Source organism: Phycodurus eques, chromosome 3 (assembly GCF_024500275.1).
Source record: "Phycodurus eques isolate BA_2022a chromosome 3, UOR_Pequ_1.1, whole genome shotgun sequence".
Classification (NCBI taxonomy): domain Eukaryota; kingdom Metazoa; phylum Chordata; class Actinopteri; order Syngnathiformes; family Syngnathidae; genus Phycodurus; species Phycodurus eques.
In genome coordinates, this window is record NC_084527.1 from 2872523 (window position 1) to 2890813 (window position 18291).

General features: G+C 47.0%; 1 protein-coding gene across 2 annotated transcripts in view; it reads right to left on the reverse strand.

Annotated features, from left to right (window-relative positions):
* rorb (RAR-related orphan receptor B) overlaps nucleotides 1-16558 on the reverse strand; it is a 24069-nt gene extending 7511 nt beyond the window's left edge. Inside the window, exons 1-7 of one of the 2 annotated variants that reach the window (XM_061671439.1) lie at nucleotides 16244-16558; nucleotides 3005-3090; nucleotides 2755-2896; nucleotides 1841-2272; nucleotides 1398-1519; nucleotides 1002-1134; nucleotides 152-259 (exon numbers count right to left, since the gene is read on the reverse strand). In XM_061671439.1, coding sequence (XP_061527423.1) covers nucleotides 152-259; nucleotides 1002-1134; nucleotides 1398-1519; nucleotides 1841-2272; nucleotides 2755-2896; nucleotides 3005-3090; nucleotides 16244-16250 — 1030 coding nt within the window. In that variant the 5' untranslated portion in view covers nucleotides 16251-16558. Of the gene's footprint in view, nucleotides 1-151; nucleotides 260-1001; nucleotides 1135-1397; nucleotides 1520-1840; nucleotides 2273-2754; nucleotides 2897-3004; nucleotides 3091-3748; nucleotides 4474-16243 lie in introns of those variants that run through there. The other variant, XM_061671438.1, reaches the window with a different exon arrangement.
* Between the last annotated feature and the right edge of the window lie 1733 nt (nucleotides 16559-18291).

The window sequence follows — 18291 nt, forward strand, 5'->3', positions numbered from 1 at the left end:
AGGAGAGGAATAAAGTCATTACTCTTTCTAGTCCGTAATGCTCAGAGGAACATAACTATTTTAACATGACAAATGATCCATGTATTTTTCCTTCAATTGGCCCTGACTGTCAATCACACCTAAGAGAATTGTACAGCGGAACACGTCTTACCCAGAGCTTTGAACATCTGCATGCCTCCATACTTCCCCTCAAAGAGCACAGTGTTGTTGAGAGGGTTGAAGGCCCTGCACATCCTCACCAGGACGACCTCTAAACAACCTGAAAGAGCCAGGCGCAGACCGTTGGAGCCTGAATGTCTCCTTGCTGCATATTGTACAGGCTGAGTAAAGGCCTTTTCACAGCGCACTTGGGAACACGCAAGTCGCCGTCAACTGTCCCCTTCGTTGTGTATGTGCTGAGGGGGACGGGACCGCGAAATGCCGTGTCGTGGCGCGGCAAGCGCAGAGGGCGACTGACGTGAATAGAAAAATATTCTATTCTGGAGCGACGTCGTGGTGACATCAGAAAGCACCTCCAATAGGAGAAGGCCTGGCCGAGTAATTGGTGGAGCTGTCCCGTAAATGGCATGGGGGGGGAAATGGAGAAAACCATAATAAATGCGGTGTCCCAGTGTCCCAAACTTTGGGACAATAGAAATATGATATGCCGAGATGTGTCGTTAGGAGGCTTTCAAAATGCTCCCCGTCTTCCTGAACTACACTTCGACGCGTTCTTCATGGAACTATAACTCGCGAATGAGCTTATTAACTCCGAGATCCTGATGTGAAATTAATATGGGATGCACACATTCCTTTTTTTAAATGTTTTTTTTTATTAGCTGCTTCTTAAAATAAGCAAAGCTTTATGTTATGTTAGGCTACGTCCGAACCTCCAAATCTGGGGATGGTCGGCATTGGTTGGACCGGGATGGCGTTGTCCTTGCGCGCTGCCCCGCGGGCCTTTCCCGCTGAGCAAGTGCGGCGTGAAAAGTCCTCGAAAAGGGCAATAGAAGCGAACTCACCTGATTTGAGCAGGAGAATTTGGTCATTTTGACACAGCTCCATAAACCCTGAGATGCGCTTGGCGAACTCTACCACATACTGGATCGCATGTGTGATCTGAATGGCGCACTGCTGCCACAACACGTCCCGAGGCTAAAGCACAGCACATTTGTTACTTGGATCGAGACAGGTAGCGTATGTCCCTTTTATTCATGCCATTACATACTTGTGATTTAAAATCAGTACATACTCCTATTGCATGCCATTCATTGTTCATGAAGAAGATGAAATAAGTGACGTTTCATTCAAGTGTACAATGCATGTCATTATAGCAGAAAACTACACAGGAAATTCTAAAGTCCAAATTGAGCACATCCAACATGGGGATGATGTCAAAATCAAAACAAAAAGCTCACCTTGCTCTGATACATTTTGACCTCCTCGTAGGAGTGCGTCTGCCAGGCCAACTGCTGCAGCTCCTCTGAGGTGTACTGACATGTTTCCAGATGAGACTTGATGATATTCTGAGCGATGCGGTCTGGAGGAAAGGAGGTAAGTCAATTCAGTATCTGCTTAACACTCAGTAAAGTCATCCATTTGCTAAATTACATATACATTGGCTACAGAGGTGTCCGTGTGGCACGTGTGTTTACACTTGGTCTGTATGCATGTATTAGTAGTTAGTAGGTTGCTATTGTATATAAGCGATTAGAGCATTTGTGAATGTGTCAGCAATTTGCTATTTTGTCATCCGTTCTGCTCCAAGATGATCATTCTGATACACATTCTCCCTGCAGGACTGGATTGTGGAAATTTCAAATGATGGCTACGTGCTCTCTGGCGATGACGTAATCGTTACCTAGTTCTCCCATGCTGACGTTGTTGTGTCCCAGTTGACTGTCCTGGTAGCCTCCGTAGCTGAACAGGTTGGGTACCGGCGTCAGGTCGTACACCGGCTCCTGTTTAATGTGCTTCATGCCTGACATGTCCAAACCCGACTGGTCTGGAGACGGCTGGGTGGAATCCATCCCATAGTAGCCCCCTGGAAGTCCGGCGCCATTGCTGTGGGCACCCTTGGGCAGGTCGATGACATGACCGTTGGCATAAGTGCCCCCAATCTCATGGTTGAGGGTTGACAGTCCATTGGTTAGGCTAGATGAGTAGACACGTGCCAAAGCTTCTGCTTCTCCGGTCTGTTGCTGCCGCTGCTCCTGTAGTCGTGCTTGGTGCTTTTGGACCTCTGCATACAGACTGTCACGTTGTTTCTTGGACATGCGGCCAAACTTAACCGCTAACAACATCACAAAAGAGTGAGAGAGAAAGAGAGAGCGAGAGAGAGACATTTTTCAATGAACAATATCAAAACAACAAAGCTTCATATAGTGAATATTCACATTTTGTCCTTGCATTTTGGACTTTGTCTGTGGGAATGTTTATGTGGTCCAAGGTCACTCATGTTGGCCTGGTTCGCAATATCCGTTCTATTTCATCCTAAAGGTCTTTGGTGGGATTGAGTCAAGTTCTTCCTTACTCAATTCACTCAGCCACCCACCCGATGGGGCACAGTCATGCTGGAACAGCAAAAGGTTTTCCGCAAATTGTTCCCCAAAATTGGAAATATAGAATTGTCCAAAATGTTGAAGTTGGAGAATTAAGATTGAGGAGGAGTTTTATCCCAGCCCGATAGATAAATTACGACTTGAGCATTTACATGTCTGCAATGTTCATTTCACGTACAGGATCCAAGTCCGGTGTAGATGAAAATGGCCTCACCATCTCTGGACATTCCTAGGGCGAGACACTTCTGAAGGCGGCAGTGTTGGCACCGGTTGCGGTTTGTTCTGTCGATGAGGCAGTTCCTCTGGCGGGGGCAGGAGTAGGACGCATTGTTCTGCTGACTCCTTCTGAAGAATCCCTGATTACACGTCAACACAATGCATGAAGACTGACTCACAGGTATCTGAACAAAACAGACAAACGACTTTTGTGATGTTGTGTTGTCTCCCACTTGATGAAGTCTTACCTTACATCCCTCACATGTGATGACTCCGTAGTGGATCCCAGATGATTTGTCTCCGCAGATTTTGCATGGTATAACTTCGATTTGGGCTGCAAGCAGAGCAAGGCGTACAAAGAAAGACTTTAAAATGTTAGCTGAAGTAAAGCACAGTGAGAGGACAAACTGCACAAAGCTTAACTTGGTCACTTCAGCGTACATATTTTTAGAACCTCAGTCGATGGTCTTATTGGAGGGTAAAAAAAAGAAAATGCACGTAACCTAGTTGGCTGTAAGAGCGCAGTGAAGTGGCAGTGCGTGCGTGCGCGTGCGCGCGCGTGTGTGTGTGTGTGTGTACTACAGAATGTCTCAGAGTTATGAAAACACCTTCACAAGGGCAGTGTGACATGTAGACCTTCTGTATGTCTTTGCAGGAGTTTCTCTTAATGACTGCGACATGGCAGACCGCACGCACGCTCCCAAGCACACACTCAAACACCTCGGCGACAACGCTGCACTAATTGTGGCTCTCATCTCTCGTCTTCCACTTAAAGGAAACACCCCTGCGGGTTGTTAATGTTGCCCATAATTAAAAAAAGAAAAAAAAATGTTCCATCACTGCTGACCACTTTTCACTCAAACGATCAAAATTTCTACCACTTTTTCACATCTAAGCCTTTCCTTAATCATCCACCCACATACCTATTTAACTATACTTGACGTGCTTTTAAAATCAAAATGTATTACATTTCCTTTTAAAATGTTACTCACTGTGTATAGGCAGCTCCATGTACAGCCAAAACCAAAGGCACAGTATTTCACTGCAACACACAAGCGGCACCTGTTGCTCGTGTATCTGAGCCTATCATCCATCGTCTATGGAAAGCGAAAGCTGCACTTCCTGTTAAGTGATAGGTAGATGTATGCAGTGACAGGCAGGTCTGTCTGCTGAGATTGCACACTCTCTAAAGAGATTATGCGGCCGAACTAATCCTAAATTATTTCCCAACAAGCTGGCGGTGCTGAACACTGTCTTAAACGCTGCTAAGATGTCCACTCACCGTTGTTCAGTTCAACGGAAATTTGACAAATTTTGTTTGATTTGCTGGAAATGCATCAATAACCCAAATGGATCCACGTGCCATGTGCATGGGTTAAACAAATGACCCACTAAATGTTGCTCAAAATGCTCACGGTGCACTGCAAATGACAAGAAATCATACTTCTCTGATGGTGGTGGTAGCAACCTACTGGGTAGTTTTGAAACAGCTCTTTATGAACTCTTACTACGTTGTGAAGGTGAAGTCCAATGAAAAAGCTAGTAAGTCAATCAGTCCATACTGTTTATCCAGCATGTTTCATTTGATAGGTGTTCACAAATTAATATAGCCTTACGTAGGAATGAGTGTGCAGTGTGTGTAATTGGATAATCCTGTATGCGGATCACTGGGGACAGTTCTGTCTGTCTAAGCGAGTGAGTAGTTAGTTACAGACTGCTCTCAACACTACACTGTACACTCACACCTCGAGTGGTTTTACCGCTCCAACCCGCGGGTGTGCAGATGCGGTGATGCCGTCATTTTGCATCGATGCGGTGCACAACAATAGTTTACCCGAATCGCCGTTTGCTAACTTTCGGATCCGCTGTGTAAATCAATGTCATTATTTTTCACAAAAATGAACATGGTGAAATGGTGTGTTGTAAAGACAGTGTTATTGATTTAAAAAAAAAATATATATATATATATATATATTGTGTGCTGGTAAAGAGTTTGCAAAATGTACGAGTCAAACAACAGATGATTTTGTCGCTTTGCACCCGATAGTCTGCGGGTGAACCAATGACGGAGGGCTGAAGCTTTTTTTTCTCCCCAGTAAATCTAGCACCGCTCATGCTGTGAGTTGTGGTGCAGCTCAAGGCCTGACCCATTTCCACCCATTTCCGCCCAACTGTCTTCAAAACGGCTCAGAGCACGGCACCAGACTGGGACGACGCAGACGACGCGTGCGTGGGGGAAGTCGATGAACGAGGCCCGTGAGACACTTATAGGAAACGGGTCAGTTTGCGTCTGGGACCGTACAGATTCGTTAGCAACAATAAACGTCTCATCTACGTTGTACATTCATTTCTGCTGTTTCCATTTGCTGCTGCGATGTGGACGTATGCACAGCTTTCTGTTGCTTTCCTGCAAAGGTTTGCGTCTACCATAGATGAGCAAGTGTTGACAGCTCTGCTCCAGTGATTACAGTATACATACATGTATATTCACTGTACGTCTTCTTAGCCCATGGGAGCTTGTACTCCTCTTTGTACTACACAATTATGCCCAAAGGAGCACGGACGTGTGGGCATGAGTATTGTTTCAGCGAGCGTTTGTGTCGCAGCGAGTTTTTCCACAAATAAAGTGAAGTGCGTGTGTGGCGCGTGTGCGTGTGGGTGTGCGCATTGTCGGCCGTGTGCGTGCGATGCGCGCCTTGCCAGCGGGGACTGTCAGGTAGGATATAGAGATACGGTCATGACAGTATTGCTGTTGCCAGGGTGACCACCCACTCGCTGCACTCGTCTGGCTGTCACAGCGATGATGTGCTAAGCCGTCACACTCTTAAAGGAAGTGATGTCATCGAGTGTCCTGTTTGTCTCTTTCTATCGCAGCTGTTGAGGATTTGGGAATTGTTCGAGCAAAGGACTCCCACTTCTTCTCCAAAACAATACTTGCTTTCTGCTTATTGTTATACTTCAAGTGCGCTGGTGGATTATAGCAGAATTGAGGTTTTTATGCGCTCAAAGGGAGGTTCTTATTGCTTTGACAGGTTATACTGGTTTTTACACAGACACCAATTTAGCGAATTTCTACAAAGTATAACTTGAAGGCAAAAAGTCCAAGCTCTCTTTCCAGACATGTATGATGCAAAAAAAAGTATGTTTTTCTCCCTGTATGAGGGAGCTACATGATATAAAAACTATTCTGCCTGTTATCCGTGTAGATTCTCAGACATTCCTGGTCACGGTAAGCCGCAAAGGTTGAATCGATGCAATTGGACTCTGTTCTTGTTTGTTGCTGACGTTTCACGTTTAAAGCAAAAGGCTTATTCAGTTCTAGATTTTAGATTGCGGCAGTCTCCCTATAGTTCTACTGCCTATTTCCGCCAAACGTCACGACAGGGTTTGTGGCCCGTGCCAAGCAAAACTCTGTGTCATTTTGCTGCGGTACAATATCTGATATAGAGGTGGATGCAGGAATGTTTTGTGATAACTCAGAAGTAACTGTGTGACTTGCTCCTGGTGAGCTCTCCTCTCCGGAGTGGGTGGAGAAGGCGGCCTGAGCCGAGTGACTGACAGCTCTGTTGACTACTCTGAGTGTGAGTGTTTATCCTGAGGTTGTTACGTAAGAGCAGGACTGCAATGCTGGCGATTCCTCAGCTAAGAGGAGGATCAGTCGCAAGCTCACGAGAGAAAAAGAAAGACCACTTTCCAAATAACAAGGCCAGATAGTTGTGCTGTTAACTCTGCACGTGTGTGCGTGTGTAACTGATTGTGGCCATGAGGACTATATTACACCAGCACGTGCGTGATCATAATTGATTTTTAATGAAGTGAGGTTCTCCTGTGTATTTCCTGGGCTGCCCCTCTTTAAATAGAGTGCTAATTACCTCCAGTGCGCTACCAGGAACGGAAGAAAAAAAAGCAGCATGTTGCCGCCGCTATCATTACAATATTTCATCTTATAACACACAAACACACTCATTAGTGGTTATGAACTATGTGACATGACTTGTGTTTCCAGATTCATCATGCCACAGCAAATGCAGTCCACTAGGTGTTACTGTACATTTTAAGCTTGTGTGTGTGTGTGTGTGTGTGTTGTTGGGAAGAGGCAGACTGGACATGCATGTTTCATTTCTTCAGCCTGCGGGATGGCCCCAAAACAAGAAAAACACCCAGAGCAACACAAAGACACAATCGAGAATAACGCTCGCGCTTGCTGCTGTCGTGTCCCGTGTAATGGAACACTCGCTAGATCTCACTTTCCATCCGAACTTTTGCCAGCGTGAGACACTTCAGTAAGGCAAACAAAACTCCCGAGCTCCCAGGGGTTGATTCGTTGAGGATGACTGCGGGTGGTGTTTCCACAATATTGAAAATATGAATTGTTTCTTTCCAAGTTAACGAGGTATCTTGAGGGAGACTGAAGGAAACCGACACTTTCTGCTTCCCTCCCCCGAAGCGGCTCGTTAAATGTGAACGTGAAGTCTGGTGCCGGCCTTAGATGTCTTACACACACTGAATTATGTTATCACTATTCGCCATCCCTTCCACTTCAGTCTGTTTGACATTGCCGCACGTCTCTGAGTGTTCCTCCACGCTTGTAAGTGGCTGTGTGACTTGGAAATCATCTCAGTTTCTGTATTTCATGATCTATTTCCATCTCACGGCAGAACTCGTCTCATAAAGCCGAGAGAGGAACGAGCGTTTTCTTCCCGTCCGCCGATGATGAAAAACACTGCAAAAACTTCTGCTGCTGTGATTGCTGAGTGAATTAAGTCACACGTCTGGGAATATCGCATAAGAATGCTGCTCGGGTTATCTCCCCTGTGTCTCCTCTCATGTTTGCACATCTTACTGTCCCATTAAAATCAAGCAAATGCTCCTCTGCCTCTGGATTCAAATGGACTTGAGCAGCACGTCGTCTTACTTGCATCTAAAACTCCGTGAAGAGCCGTGGACTACGTGCTCTTCTTAACCAACTCATTTTCAGTCACTTTCATACTGCTCGTGTTCTTTGCCTCCTTCTGACTCAGACGTCTGCGTTTTTCTGTCACGGCATCCGAACACTGTGAATTTGTGATATACTGTAGGAATTTTTTTAATTCTAGTTCCTCTGCTAAACTACACTGACCTTACATACAACGCCCCCTTCATTCCTATACATCCCACCCAAATCAAACCGAGCGGACCCCCGCGGGGGACAGGGGCCGAGCCAGGGCGCAATTACCAAACTTCTGCGCATAATTGACGCCCCCTGAAAAGTTGTAAGTTTAGACCACAAATACACCACAAACTATAAAAATAAGCGCTTAAAAAAAAAAAACAAAAAAAAAAACGACTTTCCTCCTCAACCTCTGCACCCAGCTAGCTGCTAACTAGCTAGCCTGCTGCTAGCGCTGATATCTTGAAAAGAGGGATTTTATAAGCGTAAACATCAGTTGTTTGGTGGATCTCGCATTCAGGTGATGAATGGACATTAAATTCCTTTAGGTAAAGTGATTGACGTTTTTCTTGAGCAAATTAGCTTGGCGCTGCGTTCAAGGTGGCTTGACATCCGACTGTGCTAGCGCTCGTTGCGCGACCTCATAGATGAACACGAGCCTATACCCGACGCTACAGGATATTTTAACAACCGTCACTTCAGAACTGTTCTCGCAAAGTACATACATGCATACTGTAAATAGTATTTTGCTGTGAAAAAAGACATTCTGACTTTTTTATCACATCATAGAAAATCACAAGTCGGCGGGAATTTCTGCTGGTTGGGTTCTGGAGAAGAAGAAAAAAATCAGCGTGAGGGTGAGCTTACGATTGCTGAACCGCAAATGTGTGTCGGGGGCCGACTGTATGTACCAACAATATACTCCTGTATGCGCTTAAGTCATATTCCCACCAAGTGAAATGCTAACGCAAGGCTTGAAACCAGTTGTGTGTGTGTGTGTGCAGCCTGCTGTGTGTTACAACAATTATCATAATGCCACACAGCAGCAATGCCCCCCCCGCCCGCCCCGCCTGGGGTCCCACCCCCGCCGCCAAACATGTCTTTGTCACACTGTTGCAGCATCTACAGTAATTGGACACATTTACGAGACCCCCCCCCCAACCCCCCCACTCCCCCCCACTACGTATTTGCCTAGAGACCATCCAGCATCTGCTCGCGCTTTAACACAAACTCTTTCATTTTTAATGAACTCTCAACATTTAAAAATTTTGAACAGGAATGAGGAATTCACCTTTAATTTTATTTATTTATTTTTTTAATTTAAGCCAGATCACTCGGCTTCTTGGAGAAATTAAACAGAATTCAACCTCAAAACATTTTTTTCTGTTCAGGAATGTAAATAACTATAATTTGACATCTCAGTTTAGAAATAATAATGCACATTACTATTTTTTTCAGTTCATTGTCAAACAGTGAATTTAAAAATTCATGGTTACAAATAGAATTTCAGTTCAAGATTTTGCTGGTGGATGAAACTTAAAATGTAGCAGAAAACTTCCATTGGGTGGTGGTCTGTTTGTTAAGCGCTTTACATGCATATTGCTTGTCACAACGCCCGAAAAAATCCGTCGTCATCAAACCGAGCCCAACTGTCTTCAAGCACAAATGTACAAACAGTAGAGAACCCCCCTCCCCACCCCCCACACCGCCCCCCACCATCCCCATGCTGTGTGTCAGAGGGCATGAGCTTGTCCAGCTTGCCATGCAGCCGCAAAGCACCCTGGGTAATTGCTCAGATAGCAGGTCTGGGATCAGCTGCAGTTTGTTCAAAGACTATTGTGCTGCAGTGTGATTGGACGCCACAGAGAGGGAACAGAAGGGGGCCACTGGCTGTTACCCAGTGCATCGATTCTCACACTCACTCACACACACACACACACACACACGCACACAATTTGCAACACATTCAAATATGCTTGAATGCATAAACGACAGTGAACTGCTTTTGAAAAAGCAGACATGACAGTACGACATTCTATGCTTAACCCCTTCCCCTCCCAAGACACACACTGTCTCCCACCCAAATGGGGCATGTGTCCTCAGATGGATAAGGGGAGAAGTGGCGTGGGAAAAAATCCACAGGGTAAACCCAACCCCTGCCCACACGCACACACACACACGCACACACACGCACGCATCGAGTCTGCCCATCTGCCTCTCATGGTCACTGTACACAATCACACACAGGCGAACACTCGTGCCCTTCGGTGACCCGTAGGACCCTGACAGCCTTTGACCTTTCCTTAAGGACCGAGCGAACGCATCAGAGTGGAACGAGCGTGAGAGGTCTGCATCTGGCCATTACAGTCCCGAAGTCAGCCATGAGAATGTACACACACGGAGACAGACGGACAACACACACACACACACACACACATGGCTCGAAGCTCTGTCTTTTACCGCTCGCCGTCATGACTCGGTACTCACGTCAGCGCAAGCGCATGTGCGCGCACTAAGCTGAGCCGCAACGCCGACGGAGTGCTCGTGTGCACATTTTGCTTGGATTGAGGCAACGAACACGCAGGAGAAAATGTTTACACACACTGAGTGAGGTCCTTCCCTCCTGCGGTGGGAAAATAATGTTTGTTGGCGTTGGCCATGTCCTCATCCTCCTTCAACGCTCCTCCTATGGTGTTTCTCTTGAGTCTAATTGTAGATGGCAGTGTGTGTACGTGTGATTGTGTGTCTGTCTTTGAAGGGGGAAGGGAGAGAAAAAGGTGGCTATCCCAGCGAAGCCAAAGAGGCTGGAGAGACGAATAGAGAAGAAGGGAGGGACATGCGGTCAAAGACGAAAAGTCTTAATTTCTTATTTAAGGTGTAAGGACCGAGCGGGCAAGCCGGTAAATGCAACTCTAGCAGATTGTTTTCAGAATTACCGAGCGCGGAAAAAAAACGAAAGAAGAGAGGAAGTTTACTGCATCCGTTTATGGAACACTTAATAATACCTGCACACTTTCAGCCGAACGATGCATCTCAGGTGACTCTCGCATTTATAGCAATAATAATTACTTTGAATAATCTAGCACTTTTCAAGGTACCCGAGAATGTTTACCATCTATCTCTGACAGCCATTGTTGTCAAATTGTGGTTTCACTCTCATTATGTTCATGACGACAATATACTCCACCTGCAGTACTTTTCATTGAATCGAAACTTGAGTGTCATTGTGCTGTGTTTGCTGATTGGCTGCAGGGAGAATTCCCGCGATTCTACTGCCTTACAGCGATGCTTGTGTATCCCCTTTCAAACGCCATACTTGTTATTTCTTGGCAAAACAACTTGAATCTACTCGAACAGATTGTTAGTTTTGTCTTTCATTGCGCTCAGTTGAACGTATTTTGCGTGAAATCTATCGGTCGGCTTCAATGGAGACATCACAAGCAATCGAAACGCGCTTAGTAAAATAGCGCACAATAAAGTTGCACGCAGCCCACATAACCCTTAAGTGATTTCGCCAAGGTATTTGTCGTACTTTGGTTGAACTCTTGATTTTTTCTTTTCACACTTAAGTGTGACTGTGAAAGCCATCTTTTTTTTTTTTTTTTCTCTCTCCACTAACTGAATCTTTTTACACTTGACTGCCTGAAGTTCGGATTCTTCCACGGCGGCTGCGTGCGGTTTTGTATTCCTGCGAGCGAAGCCAGAGTGAACGCGAGCATATGAACGAGAGGAGCCGATGTGAGCGTTTGAATGCATGCGTGTGCGTTTCTGTTTAAGTGCAGGAGCCTGCGAAATGTGCGCGGGCGTGTGCGAGTGTGCGTCCTCTCAGGGAGGGCCGCTAATAGCTCGCCTCGGGCAACAATTTAACTCAGCCTAACAAGGTTCTCCCCAAAGTGGCCCCAGGGGCATCTCTCGCAGAGGCAAAATTGATCACAAAGACTCGCACACAGCCTGCTTCTGCTCTTCACCTGCTTTCTCTCCATTTCTCTCTCTCTCTCTCTCTCTCTAGTGGCATGATTTAACAGAATACATTACCAACGTTAAATTGGAGTCGAGCGAGTAAAAGGAGCGGCGGTCTCGGTTTCATAATTTCATTCCCTTTACCAAGGATGGATAAGAGACCTCATGTCAATCGCCGGCAACTGTGTGTCCTCAGCGGTGGTTGTTCACAGCTCTCTGACACACACACACACACACGCACACACTTGCGCTAAGTGAGGTGGCTCAAGGGAGAGCGATACAGGAAGAGAGAGGGAGCGAGAGAGAGAGAAGGGGATAAAGAGAAGGAAAGATAGTCCTAATAAGAATCTCTTCAATGGGATTACGAGCACTAAAACAGGCTAATCTTTGTCATTAAGAAAAGATGCGCTTGGCTAAGTCACAGGCTTATTGTTGCAACGTGTAAGTGTCGCACCTGCCAGCACAACACCTTCACACTCTTAGATTACACGGAGCGACTCATTGCATCTGCTCGCGACTTGTAACGTGAGGGAGTTCAATCGCTTTTTCATACGGGAGGCCGTCTTATTTCCAATGTGTCGATATGCATATTGGTAGAACAAGAGGTGGAAATGTGAACGTGACGCAAAAGGTACAGTAAACGGAGTACTGTAATCTGATTTTGTGTTAGATAAGCGGCGGTTTCCGAGTGTGGACTTTGGATGCCGCCGTTGTGGGTGCAGGCGCTCGTCACTGCTGAGGGCAAATACGGTTTGCAAATGTAATCTGATCACGTGATCTTGGATCAGTACGTGTGTGTATGTCTACCGTTTCGACTTAAGGTCTATTTGGCGCATCCGAATGAACGGCATATCCTCCACTTTAGGCACACTTTTGGCAGACACACTCGCATGCGGGCTTACTTTATTATATAACCCTTCAATCTTTTAATTGCTCTCCTTTCTTATCTCAGTCTCATTCTCCTTCCCTTCTTTTTTCTTTTATCGCCTGATTTGAAATGCCCGCTTTAACATTTGTTCACTTCAAATCAGCTCTCCATCTACAAGTGCGGAAAATGAAATCATTTCACACATAATCTGGTCGAAATGAAGAACAAAACAATAATTGCTGAAACCCACCACTGAGCATTCTTCTTTTCGGTGCTCTTTTCTTGTAGAGTTTTGATTTGCTGGCCACGTTTGCATTCGTACTCTATTTGCGGTCTCAAAACTTTGCTCTCTGTAGCTGCTTTGACACAAATAGTAATGAAAAACAATAATACCATTTGGTGTTCAGCTGGTCTGTATTTGTTTGGGGGGGGGGGGTTCCGCTCCAAAGCTTTTCTTCCAGCAACACGTTTGTGATTAAGGAGCGCCTCCAACAAACTTCACTCCAAATCTGAGAAAAATGTGAATATTGAATATTTTTGTAGCTCTACAGAGACAAACTCCCTTCCTGGATCAGTAAAATTGGCATAAGAGGACTTATGACTTGCAGGCAGATTTAGAGTTTAGGAGTGGTTTGGGTCTGAAAATCCCTCCTGGCGTTAGATAAAGTGGCTACACAAACTCGAGTGTACCATATAGCCCACGCTTTGTGTATATTTAGATTGAAAGGGGAGGGGGGGGGGGGGGGGAGGAGACTGAGGAGAAAAGGGGGGCACGGTTCGCCTCATATCCCCGAGATAGCGACAGCGGAGTAAAACCAACATGGAAGTCTATGCCGAGCACATGCTAAACAAACATGAGCTATGATAGCGGCTCAGCGGGCCCACAGGACTGCCGTCGGGCAACAGACACGCACGCAGCGCGCTCGGGAGGGGTGGGCTGCGGTATCGGCTCCGCTTGTATCTTGCCAGTGGGATACGAGTCCCGCGTGCGTGTTGCGACAGCGGCCGAGCCCAAGCTCAGTCAGTCGGGGCTGCGTTGAGGGATTAGCGATTGTGGCCTGCACGGGCTCGGGGTAATCTCTCCTCTCGTCTTACATAACACTCGCCATTAGTCAGCACAAACGCACAATAAACAACACGATCGACGCTAACCGAGTCCGACAACAGACTATTGCGTCTTCTGCGGCATGAAATCAAGCAGTCGCAGAGGTAATCGGTGATTTGGTGTTTCGAACGTGAAACTACTCCTTCGGTCCAAGTTAGGGTGCTTCCGCTGCTCCACCGACACCATTTGGGTTGTCAGCGTACAGCTCGACTTGTAGGGGAAATGGGAACATGTTGCTTACATTATGGTTTCCAGCGACGTCATCCGAGTGACGCGCCATAGATTTATCTGAGCTGACTGCTTCCGTTGGCTTCGGTGAAAAATCCATGTCGGGGCGCTTCGGAATCGGACAGATCGATGCACGAGCCTCCGCGGCAAAACAGGGTGGGACTAATTCGCATTGGCACGAGGCCGTCATGCGTAGTGTCCGACTGTGTGTGTGTGTGTTAAGTGACGCTATCGGTGTGTCTGATGGCCTGGGAACAGATACACACATCTAAATGGCTTGCGTACAATACGTACAGCATCAGCACACCTCACAGGTGTGCTGTTGTGACACCTTTGACCTCAGCCTGTCCCCAACTTGCGTCGTGTTCCCTTCTTTCCCGCTGAGAAGGAGTGTGGGAGACTGTGATTGACACACATCACTGACGCAAACTGCACTTCGACCTTCCCTCTCCCGCCCAAAGATTCCCGCTGCTTCGGCTACCGCGTGCCGAACTCTCCGACCTATCGTGCATCGAGGCGGCTTACCCGTCTGACGCAAATGCAAACGCGTCCCATACGAGATGATTTTTTTTTTTTTTTTTTTTTTTTTTTTTTTTTACACGGCTTCGTTTACTTGTAACTTCATATTGAAGGTCAAGCATCACGTTGAATGCAAATGTTCCTTTCTAAACCATCTTGCAAAGCCACATTGCCGCATTTTCTGAAATGCGGAAAAGGCCCAGGTGATATTTTTTTCCCCTCTCCTATCTGTCCCGGCCTGGCATCACAGTCGGTCGGAACTTCAGAAGTCGCGGCTACTGTTAAATGATAATTACCGCGGCACGTGAGGGGACTGTATTTTTGTATAACCTTGCGGTTGTGAGCGCATTTCCATGTAAGGACAGCTGAGACGCACACACAGGTTGAGAGTGGGGGGCGCGCTGCCCACACTGATTTAATCCTATCTGACAAAACCCTTTCGGGCGTGCAGAGCGAGAGAGGAAGATGGAGAGAGATAGAGATGGAGAAAGAGGGGTGAGAGAGACGCTTCGGGGGCCTCCTCTGCTAACCGTGGCTGCAAAGTGAAAGCTGGAGCTTTCCGGAGAAAACCCCCCACCCGCCTCCCCCTCGAAGCCCCCTCCCATGCACATGAGTGGTCGCAAGGCCAAAATGCAAGGTGCACGACAGAACCCACAGTTTGCCCGTTTTTTTTCTTTCTCTTTTTCTGGCTCGAGGTCGGTGATGACCCGAAGCGACAGCAGAAAATCGCAACACAGAAAACATGACAGCAAACAGACGATGCGGACTCTCGATGCAGTTCTTGGGGATTAGTTCGAATTTAATATTCGGATGATGTTTGGAATGGAATGAATTATTGCCGCTGTTATTTATGGTTTATTTTTAAATGACATGGTTTGGATTTTAGTGTAATGCCGCATCAAGTAATATGCAGATATGATCGCAACTAATGATTGGTAAATATATCAAATATATTAAGAAGATAAACCATATATTGTGTATATACATCACAATCCACTTTATGTGACTCTTTTTACATCATGACTTTACATAATTCAATGTCAGCATTTTTTAAATTCAAATAATGAATTCATTCACCGATTACACCAACAACAATCGGACTGAATGATGATTATGCATATCTCCGCGAAGTTTCGTTTCTAATTGGCCTGAGAGACTAAATTCAGCGACACATTTTCCAAACGTTCCATGATGCAATTTGGCCTCATCCTAAATTGCCCATTAAGGGTAAGTATAAGTAAATCCGCAAATGGATATGAAGAAATATGTCAATAGGCATACACGATATACAACGCTGTTTTATATAAAGTCTAATATGAGAAACAAATGGGCGAGTGAGAACGTCCGCAGGCCTGTGCGCGCGTGCGTGCGTCTGTGCGCGTGAGAGAGAGAGAGAGAGAGAGAGAGAGAGAGAGAGAGAGAGAGAGAGAGAGCTGACATGACATCGAGGTTGAACTTGAACAAGCCGGGCGCCTCTCGGACGGGAAATGGGTTAGTGGAGCGCCGCACAAGTGGCCCCGACATCCGAGGAGCTTTTTTGACACGGGCCCGAATCAGCACGAACCCCTTCGCTGTTTCCTGCGCGTCACCCCGACCGGCGGCCACGCGGGCGAGCTGACGTGGATTTGACCGAAGCGATGAATCGGGCGCCGCTTTTCATTTGCAGTCGCGCGACGCGTGGACTTGTTCGCCTGCTCCTTTGACGCGCGCGAATCAACTTCTGCACATTGTGAATCGCGACGAAAAATGACTTGACAGTTGTTGTTGTTTGTTTTTGTTGTTGTTTTTTTTTTTTTTTTTTTAAAATCTCCCCCAATAAACTTTGAGCGTCCAACATGACAGAGCGCGCGCGCGTGCGTGGAGTCGGTTGCTCTTACCTCGCATGGTGCTGCTGTTGCGCCTCACTTCCCACAGCAGCAGTCATGAAGAAACAAACACAAACGCTCAAATCAAAAGGGGGGGGGGGGGCGGGCGTCTCGGCGGGCAAGATCCTCGGTTAAAAATAATAACAACAACAACAAGAACAACAACTAAAAGAGCGTCGACGAGCGCCGGCTGGCCTGATCGGAGGCGGCCTGTGCGCTAAAAGAATCCCAGAGCGAGGCGCGGCGAGGCGGACGGGGGTCGTTCGGCGTGTCGCTGTGCGCTCGCTTGCGTGACATTTGCGCTGCCGCCGGGGTGGGAGGCTTCCACTCTTTTCTGCCGGCTGGGGGAGGGAGGGAGGGAGGGAGGGAGGAAGAGCGCGCTGGCGCGGAGAGGCTTTGCCCGCCAGCTCCCATTGGACGCGAGCACTTTACGCTCCTCCCTCCCTCCCGCTCGCTCGCTCGCTCGCTCTCGCACGCGCGCGCGCGCACAGGCTGAGCGCACTAATACGTCGCCCTCCACATTTAATCGGCACAGTACTGCACATACTGTTGATTGTTTTCAAACATGCACACACCCAAAAACATGTCAAACCTTTATCGTGGTCAGATTTTCTCACTCCTGGACTGAAAGAGATTCGTGACGATTTGGCTCATCAGATATCATCTCACAAAAATACCAACTAATTTCAGCCACATTTTACAGCTAGGGTCAGATCCTGTACATACAAAACAATCATCCATTTCCTGTGCCGCTTCTCCTCACGCGGGTCGCGGGCGTGCTGGAGCCCAACCCCGGCCATCTAAGGGCGAGAGGCGGGGTACGCCCCGAACCGGTCGTCAGCCAATCGCAGGGCACATGCAAACAAACAACCGTTCGCGCTCACATTCACACCTACAGGCAATTTAGAGTCTTCCATCGACCCGGCACGCATCTTTTTGGGATGTGGGAGGAAACCGGAGCGCCCGGAGAAAAGCCACCCGGGCACGGGGGGAACATGCAAACTCCACACAGGCGGGGCCGGGATTTGAACCCCCGGCCTCAGAACTGCGAGGCAGATGTGCTAACCAGTCGCCCACCTACAAAACAATCATATTAAATAAATTGATTCTTAGCACAGTTTGCTACTGGATAACTGCACGACGCAAATATTTCATTTCAAATAGACCGAGAGTCAATTATAACTACCAATCCATCTTTGGTCATTTTTAGAGCTCCAACATTTAGATGAATGCATCAAACAACCTCTCTTGATAGTACATGACGTTCACTTTTGAGCGGATAAACGTGAATTTAAAATAAGCTTATTTGTTTCATTATCATATTATTGCGCTGCATCAAGTGCGCAGTTAAAAAAAAAATTCCGCTCCGAGCTCAATCAGGTAAGCAAAACCGTAGACACGCCCCTCAGTACGATACCTCAACTGACAATTGCGTTGAACTCGCAATTACAGCTGTTTTGCAACCAAAAGTCCTTTATATTACTGCTGATTGCCAACTTGAATTGCAACCGATACACCGTTGCAGGCCATTTAAGACACCGAGGACGGAACGGTGACGGTGCTGATCTCATGTACGTGCAAGTTAACGATCTTATGAGCAGCTCTGATTTCACGACTCGTCTCCGGTGTCCTTAGGGATGACCAATTGTGACCGTCAGGAAGTTATACTCGGTACCTTGGAGACCAATGATTATGCCAGTGGTGTGCGTTCGTGGAAAGTGAATTTCTGACATTTTGCGTTCATTTGTTGTCATTTGTGAATTTGCAAAGTAACTGTTTCCATGGTTTGGTTTCTGATGATGTGGAATAGATGACAGGAGCCCGATGTGTGTTTCCATATGATGGAGGTTCTGTCACCTCTGGAGCCCACACTGACTCCTGGTGACTTCCGAGTTTTGGAAGTGTGAAGTACATGAGAAAAGTTGAAAGGTGAAGGCTGAAAAGATCTCGCGCCGCCACGGCGGGTTAGCGTCACGCCCGGCGCTCAACATCTGCCGTTGGAGCGGTCGTCTGCGAGCGAACGCCGCGGATGCTTCCGTCAGTCAGTGCGAGGTCGCAGC